This window comes from Papaver somniferum, chromosome 10, assembly GCF_003573695.1.
Source record: "Papaver somniferum cultivar HN1 chromosome 10, ASM357369v1, whole genome shotgun sequence".
Lineage (NCBI taxonomy): Eukaryota > Viridiplantae > Streptophyta > Magnoliopsida > Ranunculales > Papaveraceae > Papaver > Papaver somniferum.
Window position 1 is genome coordinate 105,790,001 of NC_039367.1, and position 15,273 is coordinate 105,805,273.

The following is a 15,273-nucleotide window of genomic DNA, read 5'->3' on the forward strand; positions in this document are numbered from 1 at the left end:
TGATTTTGTTGAGATATGGTTTCATTCTTTGGGCTAGCAGTTTGGATATGATTTTGTAAGTGGCATTGCAGAGGCTAATGGGTCTGAAATGGCTGGGACTAGTAGGGTTATCAATTTCGGGTATCAAGGATATGAAGGTTGAGTTCATTTATTTGAGAAGGTATCCCGACTTGAAGAAATGATGGACCATTTTAACTAGGTCCTCTCCTATAATGTCCCAATTTGCTTGGAAGAAGTTAGGTGGGAATCCATCTGGTCCTGGAGCTTTATCTTTGGCCATGCTGAAGAGAATAGCTTTGACCTCACTATCTTCAGGAATTCTATTGAGATTTTTGTTATCTTCAGTGGTTATGACTGTAGGAATGAGGTTAAGGATTCATAGAAGGGGATTCTGAAGTAGCCATTTTTGAAAAGTGGTTGGTGAAGCATTGCTTTATGTCTTGGTAGTTTTCAATCCAGTTTCCAAAACTATCTTGGATGGTATCTATCTTGTTCCTTCTTAATCTTCTTTTTGTAGTTCTGTGGAAATAACTTGTATTCTTATCTCCCAATTTGATATATTGGTCTCTGCTTTTGATTTTCCAAAAATTTTCTTCAATGTCTTGCCATTCTCTGAGAACTTTCATTGCAGTTTGTAAGGCTTTACTTCTGTCCTGATTGAAGTAGTTTTCTTGTAGCCAATGCAGATGTTGCTTACATTCTTCAATGTTTGTCTTTATGTTGCCATAAACTTCTTTGTTCCATATTTTGAGTTTCAGCTTGACCTCTTTGAGTTTTCTAGCAATTAGAAAAGCGCTAGAACCATACAAGTTCCTCTGCTAACATTCAAAGATGATATCCTTACAATCCTTATGGTCTAGCCAAGGACCAAAGAACTTGAAAAGGATTTTACCAGTACTCCAGTGAGGATTAGTGTTAAGAAAAATGGGATGGTGATCAAAGCCAATAGCTAAAAGATTAGTGATAATAGAGTTTGGATATAGGAGGAGCCAGGACTCAGTGGCTAATCCTCTATCCAATCTCTGCTCAGTGAGAGCAGGACCACTTCTCTTATTTGTCCAAGTGAAAGGGAAGCTAGTGCTGCCTAAATCATTTAGATCCAGATCAATAATCTTGTTACTAAAAATATTAGCTTCAGCATTGTCCAGTGGTTGGGTACTGTATTTTTCAAAATCATGTAAGGTAAAGTTGAAATCACGAATAACCAACCAAGGGAGGGAGTTCTTGGAAGAAGTATACTCCAAAACTTTCCAAGAATTTAGTTTACACTGAGTATTATTAGAATTACCATAGTAACCAGTGAAGAGCCAGGGAGGTCCACTAGTAGGCTGTATTTTAGCATTGATATGGTTAATTGAACAGTCTAGAATTTTAACATCAAGATTGTTCTTCCATATCATTACTAATCTACCAGCTGTACCACTAGCCCCTCCAGGATTAACATGCCAAATTTTTTGGATATTAAGCTGTTTCATAGAATTTAAAAGTTTACCATGTTTCTGTTTGGTTTCAGATATGAAGCAGATATCAGGATTAAATTTGGTCAGCATATCATTAAGATATTTCTTAGTATATTTTTGTCCTAGACCTTGGCAGTTCCAGGCTATTGAAGTAAAGAATTGCCAAAAATAGGATACAGGGGGTATTTAGAGGTTGGTCTCCTAGTTATAGGATCATAGTATCTTATGATGTAACAGTATGAGGAAAAAAATGTTGGTTGCAGTTTAATCCAAGATAGAAGATAGAGAAGGAAATTACCTCAGGGGTTGGTGTTGATGAGCCAGAAGCACCATTAGTCATAAGGGGAAAGCTTGAGTCCAAGGTTCAGCATAGTTTTCTGGGTAGTCCTTGAATCTTTTGTGTTGTCAGTTTCATTGGTTTCCATAGGCTCTGCACCCTGAGTTGATTGCTTCCTTTTTGGCATGACTTTCTGCTTGTCCAAATCCTTAATACTGTCATTATCAGAGGGTGAATCTTCTTCAGTGAAGACGTGAATTGTCTTTCTAGCTTTCCAAGCCTTCTTTTTGAACTGGACAGTTTCAGCATCCATTCTTTCCTTGATTTGAGCTAGAGTTATGATGGTTTGGGAAGGATGATTGGAAAGATACCAGTGGTGTCCAGAGTTTGGTTGGCATTAGTGTTTGAAGGATTTTTAGCTCTAGCTGCTTCCTTGATCTTTGTTTTAGCTTGGTGATTCCTGTAGTTGGTGGAGATTTTCTTTGAGAGCTCAAGTTTTTTGTGCCTTATTTGGCTGGCAATGACATCCGGATGTGGGGAGTTGGGATCAGCTCTAGCAGAGGCTCCAAAAGTGAGGTGTTTTGAAGATGAGGGAAAATTTAGCAATTGTTTTTTCCAATTCTTTCTGTTTTGCATTCCTCATCTTGATTTCAAAGACTTGAGCAGCATCAGCATCAGAGTATCCTCTATGAATGACATTTCTTCCTTCTTGAACGGATTTTTGGTAGGCAGTTTGGGGTGGTGGGAGAGGTTGAGGTGTTTGCAGGCTTTTGTGATTTGAGTAGTGGGATTTTGAATGTGTGGGTGGGATGGGGCAGGGTGGGGATGGATGATCTAATATTCTACAAACTTTGCAGAATTTGATTCCATTGAGAGCATAAGCAAACTCCAGCCAATGAGAGATAGTTGGGGTTTCAAAAGCTTCAATACCAAACTTCAAAGGTTTGGTAACATCAATGGTAAGTTTAACTTCTAAATTTTTTTCAAATCTGTCTCTTCCATAAGGTTTCTTGGAAGTTTGAAAAACTCCAACAAGTTGTAGAATATTTTGGATATCTGGTATGATGTGTGATGGGATTCTTTTGATGAGCAACCAAACCATTACCTTAGTAAATTATTCTTCATGAATTAAGTCTGGGCCTCCAAGGGGGACACCAACAAGAACCATAAGCTTGTCAAAAACTCCTCTGGTGCCTCCATAATCATCTTCATGAGTGAGTCTGGGGATGAAAAAATTCCTTCTTCTATTCCAAATATCTAGTTCAACTCTACCATTAAATTCCCAGTTGTTATTGATGAATGTACTGATTCTGGATGTTTCATAACAGATATTGCTGCAGAGTTTTCCAATAAAACACCATTTCCAATCTAAAGGTTGCTTGGCTCTAATGTTGTCAGGGTTTAAGAAAACCTTAGGATAAAGATCTACTTCAGGCATATTTAGGGTTTTGTTCATCTGATCAACAAGATTTTCAATGGTTGGGTTGGAGGGATTTGATGAGGAAGCCATTTGTGGGTAGTAAACGAATAAGAACCAGTAGGTATATTTACCAAAGTGTATTCTAACAAGGCAGGGCCAGCTGTGGTAGTGTGGGGCATCCACCCAAGCTTTAATTTGAAAATGATTCTTGCAAATGTCAGTAATGTTGGTCTTTGGAACATAGATGTGGGTTGTACTCAAGTTAGTCCAAACTGGTTTTGATAAGTACTGATCTGTTGGTGTGGACATCACTTTGTAGTTCAGTTGGTGATAGTTGTTGCTGGCTCTCGTGACTAATGGGTTCTGGCTCATGTACCTGCATACAAGGACAATAAAATTGTTATTTAAAGTGTTTAGAGTCTTACCTTGTCCTTCCCATTGGGGGTAGTAGATGGTAATTGTGTAGTCTTCATAATGACTGAGAACGACTTGTCTAGCTGAATTTTGAAATGTTGATGCAAGTTGGATTTGTTCTTTGTCTTTGATGAAGAGGTTTTCTTTGAATTGGTCCTTGGTATTGCAGTTGAAGTGGTCCTTGTACTTGCGGCTTGAAGGATTTAAGTGGTTAAAAGTGTCTGAGTCATTTCGAAAATCTTGTATCTGAGTGGTTAAAAGTGTCCGAGTCATTTCAAAAGTTTGAGGTAGTTTTTGTATCTGGGCTTGTCGGGTGGGAATGTTGCAGATCCATTTACTCAAAACTGACCCTTTGACGTGGAAAGAGAATTCTTGCCAGGTGTCTGTTGCCGCTTTGCATGACCCAATGGTGGTTTTTTGCTTGTAGTAGGCCAAGTAATGATGCCAGTAGGCTTGATCATGCGCCTCAAGTTGCAAGACCGGAAGTTAACGCTGCAAGTCTGGTAACTCCCGAGGATTTTTGACGGTTGTGATTGAGAGGCTGTTGCTCTTCTTAAGTTGATTAAAACCGCTGAGATGATAATTTCAATCAGTTTTTGGATCAGTTTTTTCTGAGAGAAAAAAAGTGTTCCTGTGTAATCCTTTAGATTGAGGTGGAAGATGATAACGCGGAGATTACTCTAGATTGAGGTGGGAGAGAAGGCAATGGGGAAAAGGCTGTGTATGCAACTGCCAGGCGAGGGAGACCACCGCAACAGGTCGAGCAAGGCCGAATTCAGAATGGAGAACTTGTGGGTGTAAAAGATGGGTGGTTTTTTTTTGCTCTGCACCCCACAAAGGGTCGCCGGGTGATAAAGGAAGGCATTGTATTGGTAGATGATGAGCGGATTGTCTGTGGGGGGACTCAGCAGGGCTTCTGTTCTGCTCATATACCTGATCCTGCCAAGGATCAGATTCGGATCAAAGCTACAATGCCACCTGAACCAGGTCAGATCACATTTCCCAATTTGTTCATTCTTGCTCCCACTCTCAGGCAGATGGCTCAGAATGTGGCCGAGGTGTCACAGACTGGTGCTGAAGAAGTCACACATCCGCTTGAAGTTCCTCGAGATGAGCATGTAACTCCTGGAGTTGATTCTAGGATTGTGGGTCAAATCTACAGATCTGCAAAGGCTAGTTCTATGCGAGGTGAGGAGCCCCAGCTTCTTGTGTTCCCGGCTGATGACACTTTGCCTCCTGAAGCAGATGCAAGGGCTGTAGATAGGGTGTATAAGGCAGTGATGGCCAGAGCTGTGAGAGATGTTGCACTTGAGTCTGGGGGGCCAAAAGCAGACTAAACAGGTAGGATTTGGCAAGCTGCACATGCTGAATTTAGTAGTACCAGACATTCTGAAATCTTTTCTTTTAGTTTGATGCCGAAAAACAATGATGTTATCCTGTTTATGGAAATGTTTTATGTATACTTTGGTAATTTGTAGTACTATGTTCAAGTTTTTATTTCTATTTAAAGAAAAAATAGTGCAATGTAGTTGATTCCTAGTTAAAAGCATGTTATGAAATAAGCAATTTTCCCAATAGAGAAGATCATGAGTGCTAACAAGGTTTAAGAAATAGTCAGGCTTAAGGAACTTGGTAGGAATAGCAGGCAATAGAGAGCATATGCTTTTGGTAAATTCTAGAAAGATCAAATTAGGAGCAGTGAATAGAGAAACAAACAAAAAGAGAGTCAAGCACTCACCTCCAGAAAGTTTAGCCAAAATATCCAAGATAGTACATTGATACATACCAGGGGAAGGAGGTGTAGAAATCCAGCTGATTCCCCAATGAGCTTTGCAACTAAAGAACCTCAGACTAACTGGTTGAGATTTCTGTCTCAAAAAAACTCCTTCCTTTTCTAGGATAAAAATATGACTTTGAGAGCTTGAACAGGGTAATTTAAATCTAGGCAATGTGAGTTTAGTGACAAGTTTTTTTTGATAAGAATTTTCCAGTAAGACTGAAAGATGCTGACTTAGGCTAGATTGGGTATGAGTTTTTGTAAAAGAACCCAGAAAAGTTGAGATTTTGTTACATATTAAAATGAGAATCAAAGCTTTTGTGCCATAATAATCATGAGATATGCCAGAATGGCCTTTGATGGTTTGGGCATTCATTCCTGTGTGATTCTTTTGATTGTAAGTTATGAATTCAGTGATTTGTGTGTTGCAAGTGATTTTTGAGCTTTTTGTGATTTGAGTGGAATTTGTGATTTGTGTTGTGTAATTGATGCAATTGCAGTTGCAAATGTGAGACTTGTGAGTAGTGTTCATGGTTTTGGCTTGAGATTAGATGAGAAGTATCATTTGCAGAGAAAGATTGGAGGTTTCCGGTAAAAAATTTTGGGATCGGCGGCTAGAGAGAGCCGTTAAAGAGACGTTGGAAGAATGGGACAGAAAAAAAACGGTAGGAAGTAGCCGTTAGGGCTGTTCATGGTCGGTTTTGGTTCGGTTTTTAGCCAAACCAAAACCGAAACCAATACTATCGGTTTCTTAAAATATGAACCAAACCAATCCATTAACCGTTGGTTCGGTTTCTTAATGGTTCTAGCCGGTTTCGGTTTGTTCCAGCGGTTATCGGTTAACCGGCTGCTATGTCAGTTTCAGGAAACTGACAGTTCAAATCTAAGAAAAAAAAAACATGGTTTAAAGATTTTCAAACCTACCTACAGGCTACATACATTCCTATTCCATACACAATCCAAATTCATAACATTCTTAAACACAATTCAAAAGATAAAGATTAGTAATTCAAAAGATCCACAGTCTCCATAACATCTAAACAACATCGACACTTTCCAGCTATGCATCCACAAAATCAACTGATAGCTTCAGACTTTCCAGGGTTGCTGACTGCATGTATATGAAAATGGCAAGCAACTGGTAGTTAGAATCTAATTCACGTATATTTCCACTAATCATGATGGCAAGCAATACATGAAAATGCTAACAGTGAAAAGACGTGACATGTAAACACACCATCAGGAGGACAATGTATCTTTCTTTGCTAACTGAACAGGTAATAACTTAACAGGTTTAAGAGGCACTAAATTAGCACATTAAGACTTTAAATTAAATCCAAAGAAAACATGCTTCCAATTGGTGAGATGAATTACCTTGGTACTCCTTAGTCCTCAACATCATCATCTGTTATGTTTACGAACATGGATTTAGAGAGAGAGTCCAAAAATTCTGCAATGAACAAATGCACGATCAGTAGTATACAGTGAGTTGAAAGAGAAAAAATTGAAGATTGTTTAGGATTTTCTGAAATTCAATTAGGGAAGAAATTAATGATGATGCTGAGATGATTGTTAAATTTAATCAAAGTAAAAGAGAATCTGAATTCAATTGTTTGGCTAGAACTAATTCAGAAGTAGAAGATTTATCTCTCAATAGCATACAACAGAGTTACAGTTCTTGCAACTTAAATCCCCCAGCGCAATTTTGACTGTTTAGATCCAGCCTCTAAATCTCAGGAGCATGATAGACATTTCAAAATGGTGAAATCCAGTCCACTTGCAAAATCCAGAGAGTTACAGCAAGCACTGGAATTGTTGCTTTACCTCCAAAAGATAAGTATCACAAACTCTAAACTAATGATTTGAAATGATAAAGCTTGATCTTTGACCTTACAACTCACAAAATAAAGCGAATGATCTATAATTCCTATATGTGACTTATGAGCTAATTATATGAAGTTTTATGAGTCACCCATAAGCTGACATACATGAACTAGATAATCTGAACATTTTGTGGTATGTCATCAATAAGCTAAACTGCTATACTACAAACAAATTAACAAATGAAATAATACCTGAACTAACTTCCTCTTCTGGTCCCTAGGAAGAAGTATCAAGATCAATCGGCGTCTTCAACCAATTTTGAGCACAAATCAATGCCTCAACTGTTGTGGGAAGTAAAGAACTTCGATATGGATCGAGAATACGCCTCCCAGTGCTAAAGTCAGATTCAGATGCCACTGAAGAGATGGGTATAGCCAATATATCTCTTGCGATTAGTGCCAAAGTAGGATACCTAGTCGAGTTCGTCTTCCACCAACCTAAGATATCAAAAGAAACTTTCTCTTTCCGCGGTTCTCGTTTCTCTCTCAAATAAGTCTCCAGCTCATTTTTTCCTTCATCATCAAAACTTTCCTCTTCTTCTCTTGCTCTCTCTGCCATAAGGGCGGCTGCAGCACAATCTCCTTCATCATCTGGTTCAGCGCCAACAGTATTACCACCACTACTATCTGTTACAACTGTTGAGTTTCCAGCACTCATTTGGACATCCCACTATTCTTCAAAAAGTGCCTTAAAGTCCCTCATTACAAGATCCATTAGTTCTGTTCTCAAATAACCACCACCAATTCCTAACTGGCCAAGAAGAAACTTCAATCCTAATTCTTTATCTTGTGGATTCATATATAACAATACATAAGATTGTTCATCTTTTCATAACGTCCCCAATACTCGTTATATTTACTTTGCATTTTAAGACCCATGCTAGAAAGAAATGTATCTTTGTGATTTGCCCATGTGTTTAAAGTTCGATGAATAACACTCACATGAAACAAGAATTCGTGTGCAGTAACATGAGTAGAAGCAGAGAACTTGACAGTAAAATCAAAAAATACCTTCAAAAACTTCGCGAAGGCTCTAGCATACGACCAATCTGATGGGTATGGCGCGTGCAAAGGAGGTGCTGATGGGGCCTTATCAGAACTTGTTCTCTAGCGTTTCTTTCCTCTCTTTGCAGTAGCAATAACTTCTTCATCAGAACTTAAGTCTGCATCTTGGTTTTCATCCACATCCCAGTCAGGTTGGTTATCAATGGTGGAAGTACTAGAAGTAGAAGAAACTAAAGGAATTTGACTTTCAACAAAACATAACTTCTTCTTGAATGCCTTGTCCTCATACTCTAACCTCTCAAAAGCTGGCTGATACTTCTCAGCTGAGTCTAACATAGTAAATGTCGAATTCCAACGGGTGTCTACATCTAGGACCAAACCCTTCTTGCATTCAATCTTCTCGTAAGTGACACAGTCCATAAATTTTTTCAATCTTGCAGGAGAACTCATACAATACTTCACTACTGCCCTTATTCTCTTAATTGAGATGTCATACTCCTTCATTCCATGCTTTACAACAAGGGCAAGGACGTGAGCAGCGCATCTCACTTGTAAGAAACCCTTCACTAAATCTGAATTCTTTCTGAGTACTTGGTTTTGCAGATATGTTATAGCTACATCGTTGGCAAAAACGTTATCTAAAGTTATAGTAAACACATTTTCGATCTCCCAATCTAACAAGCATGTTCCTATCATCCTACCAATAGTCTCACCGCTATGACCTATAATTTGGATGAAACTAATGATCTTCTTGTGCAACTTCCAGCTAGCATCTATCCAATGTGCTGTAATAACCATATATCCCAACTTCTGAAGTGAGCTCCATGTGTCAGTGGTGAGGCAAACTCTGACTTTATTAACCTTGAAATAATTCTTCAATCTCACTTTCTCGTACTCAAACAGTTCCATAACATCTCTTCGTACAGTGATACGAGATGGTATCTTGAATCTACTCTCAAGTACCTTGCAAAATTCTCGGAAACCTTCCCCCTCAACTATTCTAAAAGGCTGCTCATCCACTATGATGAATATAATCAATGCTTTTCTACACGAATCCTGACAAAAGTTACAACAACTAACTTTCATCTTCTCCCAGCCTAGCAGGTTCAAAAGAAAGAGTCGACTGACCAGAATCCTTAGGAATAAGATTCAGACACTTTCTTAAATGGTTATTCAAGGAGCCGGTCCCATGTGTAGAAGAGTCAGCTTTCATTCTCTGTTTACATTTCTTGCAAGTTACCATTATCGAAGGAGGAGGGTCCAGATCAACGTGATCCCAAACCCATGAAGTTTTCTTCCGCTTCTTAGAAGCTGGTGCAGTGACAGTGATGGTACCAGCATCGGAAACATTGGCAGCTGGTGCAGATGGAGCTTCACCAGCAGTTGGTACTTTTGCAACTGAACTAACTTCAGTAGAGGCGTTAGAAGATCTTGGAGGAGGATGTAGTGGTGGCAACAATGCATTTGAGTTAACGGAAGCCTGAATATAAACAAGGCAGAAATTCAAATCAGATAACATGTAAAAAAAGCATATCAAAGTGCATTCAAAGAAGATGATACACTTTATATGCAAAAAAACATATACAGATACTAATTATTTTCGAGTTGGATGGATGATAGATGATACACTTTATATGCACAAAGAAGTATTCTGTAATTAAGGAGTAGATAAATTCACTGGATGTCCTCTCAGCTAGAGCTAAAAGAACGAATTGACACAGTGGTACCAATCACTTGAACGAATTAGTAAAAGAAGACTGCAAATTTTAGAATCCTATTTTTCTAATTCTCGAGGAAAAATATCTTACTGGTGTTGATCCTGATTCCTCCATAGTTGAATCAAAGAAATCAACTTAATCCTGCAAAAAAACAAAACATGCAAAATCAAATCATTTTAGTAAACCCTAGATTAAATATAAATCATGTAAATCAAGTAACCCAAGTTACATAAATATGATATCTCTTAAAAGAAATTAGATGTTCACTTGTTTATTTCGTCTGAAGAATGAAGATGATACCTTCTACTAGTAAACCCTAGCTAACACTGACAGGTTACAATTACAAACTCATATGAACAGATTTCGCCTGAAAAGAAGGAGGAGGAGAAGGAGAAGAAGAAGAAGAATGAGGGGATGATTAGATTCTACTAGAGTTTAGAGATCACGATTCATGATTTGATTTTTGATTTCTCCTAACTTTAGTTTCTGTTCTATGAACTGAAGAGTGAAGAAGGAGGCGAAGATGTGAAGTGAAAATTAGGTCGACGAAATCAATGTATACTTGGGTTATAACTTAAGAAATATGAAGGGTGTGGATTGAATCTATCTGATATTAATCAACGGTTTATATTTATCGGTTTTCCAATGGTTTTTGGTTCGATTTTCAGGCCAAACCAAAACCAAACCAATACTGTCGGTTTTTCAAAATCTTTTACCAAACCAATCCAAATCTAAATGGTTTGGTTAGGTTTCTTGCTTATTGGTCTGGTTCGGTCGGTTTCTAACGGTTAACCGACACCATGTTCAGCCCTAGTAGCCGTTACCGAGAGGGGGGAAAGGTAAGGTGAAGAGGAGAGAGGGGAGAGCAGTCATTACTGTTCCAAAGTGTAAATATTGGAAGATTATGTAAGATTGACGTGGAAGAAAGTGGGGTTGTACTTCCTATATTACCAAACCCTGGAATTCAGGGTTGTGTTTCAATCATTGTTCATTCTCAACTTCAGAGGCGTTGTGAGAGTTATAGACGCAGGGAAATTCAGAGATCAAGAAGATGAGTAAAAGAAGAGATGAACGAGATCCTGCTGTGATTAGAAGAAGATAAAGAAGATGCCGCTGTTGTTACTATCAATTGAAGCATCAGAAGAAGAAATTAGGGCTTTCCTCGATTTGGGGTTGTTGTCGATTCATGGGTGTACACTGAAGAAAACGAAGATACAAGGGTTTTGGTTGAAGAACATAGATGGGTTGGTCACGAATTGATGATTGAGACAAATTTCACAGGGAATGAAGAATCGTTGATGCCGTGAACCTGAACTGCAATGGGGTTTTGAATTAGATTTGATGGTTGAGAAGGAATCAGATGAATTGCAAGCTACTGATAAAAAGTGAAGCCGCAATTAGAGTCAGAGGAGATGTTCATGGTTTGTTGCCATTGATTCAAGTCAGATGAAGGACATTACAGTGGAGGCTTGATGATATGAAGCCAGAATGATAGACGCAGATGTTGCAGTGGTGGAATTGAGACTTGGCAGGGATATTAGCTGTTAACGTTGCTGCTGCAATGAGGTTGGTGTTGTGGGTTGTGGGTCAATGCAACTGAATTACATCTCAACTGAAGCAAGAGTGGGAGAATTTGATGTGGAGCAGACAAGAAGATGGGTGTTTACAATGAGACATGGAGGTGAACATATGATGTTGATTCATGGGAAGTGGCAGCAGTGGAGTGGTATACTTCTGGTGGTTGCAGTGCAACTGGTGCAAGATGGTGATGGCAGTTGTGGTTTTGAGGCAGTGAGAATGAGATGCATGGAATGATATTGTTGTTGTTGCTACAGAAGGGTCAGATTGAGGCTAAGGTGCTTGTGATTGCAGTGATGTTGAGGGTGATTACCAAGGGTTTATGGAGTTAAGGTGATAGTGTTGATGTTGCAGTTGAGAACGAGCATTTGAAATGATTGCAGGTGCTGGTGATGTTCTGATGCTAAGAAACACACACATCTGTGTATGCGGATGAGGCTCGAGTTGACAGGTGTTTACTGATAGATGGAGGAGAATGTTAATGTTGCAGGTAGAAGGCAAGGACTGAATTCTGTGTTGAGATAATGGGACTGCAAATCGAATTGAAGCTACAAAAGACATGAGTTGTTGTTGTTCACGACAAGAAATAAGTGGTTGTGTTACAGTAATGGAGAGCTAGGAATTGGTTGGGAACATATCAGTTGAGCAGATTATGCAATTGGAACAAGGAATTGATTTGAGATGGAAGCAGTGAAGAAGCTGTTGCAGTGTTGCGGTTGTATGCAGCTGAAATGATTTTGAAGTCGCTACTGGGTATGAGAAGTGCAGGTAATAAGCTGGGTGTTGGTTCAGTTGGCAGAGATGGCTAGAATAGAAGTTCAGTTAGCTGAGACGGAATGGTGGTTACAATGGTTGCAACTGAACTGATGGTGCCAACAGTTTCTGGCTGGTTTGCAGTGGTCTCTCTAAGCAAGAGCAGGTGTTGTTGGAGGAATAAGAGAAGTATGAGGTACAAGGAGTTATAGGCCAGCGCAGATGCAGTTAGGGACATAGCTTGTGACAGAAATGACTGAGATTACAGGGCATGTATTGAATTGGTCAGATGGGATGGAGTTGTACTTGTCAGTTCCTCAAGACTGACAGGCTTGAAAAATTAATGGGCTTATGAACTTTGGTTAAGGCCTAAACTGTAGCCGTGAGTATGGGCTAGACAGACTTGGTCTTTGGACTTTGGCGAGCTTGCCATGATTTGTGCGTGACCTAAACAGAATATTGGTAGAGAAAGAAGGAGATATATAAAAGGAACTTCTTTACTAACCCGGAGGATCTTATCTTCGTCTCTACTTTTGTGTTCTAGGGTTTAGAAACATGATAGGTTTTCTTTTCCTTCTTGTTATGAACTCCATTCACATGTTTAGATAATTTTATCTTGGTTAAGGAATACGTTGGAATTCCAACCATGGTTTTTATGCAATGCATTAGTTTTGTCTCCATACTTTGTTGCTTATGATTCATTATTAATATTGTTATATGATTTGAATGCATGTTTAGTCGAGTCGCGAATCGGTTGAATTAGTTTTCATCTCTATTGTTAGATTAAGGTTATTATACGTAAAAGTGATAATTCCTGATTGCAAGTAGCATAATTGTGAGTATTGCTTGTAGTGATGCATCCTAGTAGTCACAAGTGGATCGTAACCTTTGTTAAATAGGATTAGTGCTTATACACGTTCGATTGCTTTGATTAGTCTTATTCCATAGAACTCAATGCTTCTAGGGAGTTAAACTTAATTGTGCTTTTACACTTTAGGTTGCTTTCTAGGAAGAATTCACATATGCATCTTTTAATGTGGTTGTGATGAAATCAGGGAATTAGCGAGATATACTTGCGATCAAGATATCTTAGGATTCTTAATAAAGTTGAGATTAAATATCAATTCTAGTTATTATTGAAAAGCATGTTTGTGGATGAAAACGATATCCTTGACCAATCCTTTCACATATTTGAATTGTGTGCTTTATTTATTTGTTTTGCTTTTATTTTATTTTAGTATATAAAAATCAGAAAACCCCCATTGTTATTTATAGGAAACCGAAACAACTTGACAACCTAGTCCTCTCTGTGGGAACGATCCTTTCTTGCCCTTGCTATATTTTATATTTTGAGTAGTGAGAAAGTAATTTATTTTTGACGCATACGACATCATTCAGATTCCTACGGTTGGGCTAGCACGAATATACAAATGAATCAAGATGTGTTCTATTAACCTTTACCCATGCAATATAAAGCACGCTTATATACACGCAGATATTATATTAGGGTCAAGATGTGTTGAAATCCAACATATATTGAAGGATATGCAGTAATTCGGTTACTGATCACCAAAGAGTAAGGAAGAAATATAGTCCTGAAAACTGGTATCAGGATTTTGCTCTTTCAATGAATTTTTCTCATCCTGCAAGTATAGACATAAGAATGTTTGTTTCATCAAAAACAATATCAAGATTACGAATGCAATTCATAGTAAGGGTATACCTATCAGGCAGATGCATTGTTTTTTTTTTTGTAAAACCAACGAATGTTGAAGCCATAGTCCGAATGTTTTGTTCCATAAATCTATTACTTCAAACCATTAGTTGGGCACATGATTGCTTGGTTTCAAACTGATGCAAGTACTATTGGGATAAAGTTCAATTCTTAGAGTTCTAAAGTTTGTGTACTATTTGACAGTGATGGTTACTTATGGGAAATATGGAGTTGCAGATGATAACATCCTTGATGATAGAACTTGATGTTCAAGGAAGAATTCTCAACAAAAATACATGGGTAAAGACTTGACCATTCTTCCATGGATGATCAGATTGGTTTCTGTTCCACCCGCAATCAATATTTTTATGGCAAACAAATTTTTTAGGGGAAGGTGGATTCAAAATTTATCATGAGTGGCCAAAAGATGCACATAAATTATGTTCCTCACAAATTCTCAATTAGTATCATACTAAACGGGGCTAATAATACAATTGTAGCTCAATTCTACGCTATATTTCCTAAGTGATGTCTAAGTGTAATGAAAGATAGCATTCCTGAGTTAACTATAAAGAGTAGAGACTGTAACCTTTTTCGAAATTTGAAATTCCTTCCGACTGAAATAAAGGGATTAATCCCGCTTTTAACCTTTACCATCCCGATGTTAAGGGGCTTTTATGTGAACCACTGGATCGTCCTCTGGTATTCTCTGGATGTGAAGAAAAAAGTCCTAATCCACGTAGGATCCACAACCAAATTTATAAAAAATCATCTCCAACGGATGGATGTGAAGATGATGTGGCAATTTTTTTTACATACCCTCTGGGTGAATCTCTAGTTTTAGACATTCACTTAGGATGTCTACCCATCCTAGTCACACTTTTATTAATAAAAATCATTGAAAAATAAAAATGGAAAGGATTTTAACCAATTGTATGCATACAAATAACTAAAAAAAATAATAGAAAATTTTATGGGTTGGAGATAAAACTTTATTGTTCCTTATATTTAGGATTAAGATTAGATAAAAGTTTTATATTAAAAGGATGTCTTAACAATGATGCCACATATGAAACATCCACATTCACCATCGGAGAAGCTCTAAATAAAGTAAATTGTACACATCAATTATAGACTGTGGAGTATTTTGAATTCCGTGAGAATATTGTGAGATCGTTGTATTTGATAAGAATGAAGCTGGTCGAGCTTATCGTGGCCTGACGAACAACAGTAAATTTCATAACGAAATGGTCTTGCTAAATTTTATCATCAAT

The 15,273-nt window shown here is 38.1% G+C and overlaps 1 protein-coding gene and 1 long non-coding RNA gene across 2 annotated transcripts; both read right to left on the bottom strand.

The window, feature by feature from the left end:
* Window positions 1-6,366: 6,366 nt before the first annotated feature.
* On the bottom strand, window positions 6,367-7,439 carry LOC113317159. Its single transcript, XR_003343296.1, has 3 exons — window positions 7,424-7,439; window positions 6,723-6,798; window positions 6,367-6,459 (listed from the first exon to the last, which is right to left on the bottom strand). It is a non-coding gene; the product is annotated as an uncharacterized LOC113317159 (long non-coding RNA).
* A 1,872-nt stretch (window positions 7,440-9,311) lies between these two features.
* LOC113316053 lies at window positions 9,312-10,089 on the bottom strand. The gene is made up of 2 exons (XM_026564286.1): window positions 10,045-10,089; window positions 9,312-9,716 (listed from the first exon to the last, which is right to left on the bottom strand). The coding sequence occupies exons 1-2, from the start codon at window positions 10,066-10,068 to the stop codon at window positions 9,312-9,314; spliced, it is 429 nt and encodes a 142-aa protein (XP_026420071.1). The 5' UTR covers window positions 10,069-10,089.
* Window positions 10,090-15,273: the final 5,184 nt, after the last annotated feature.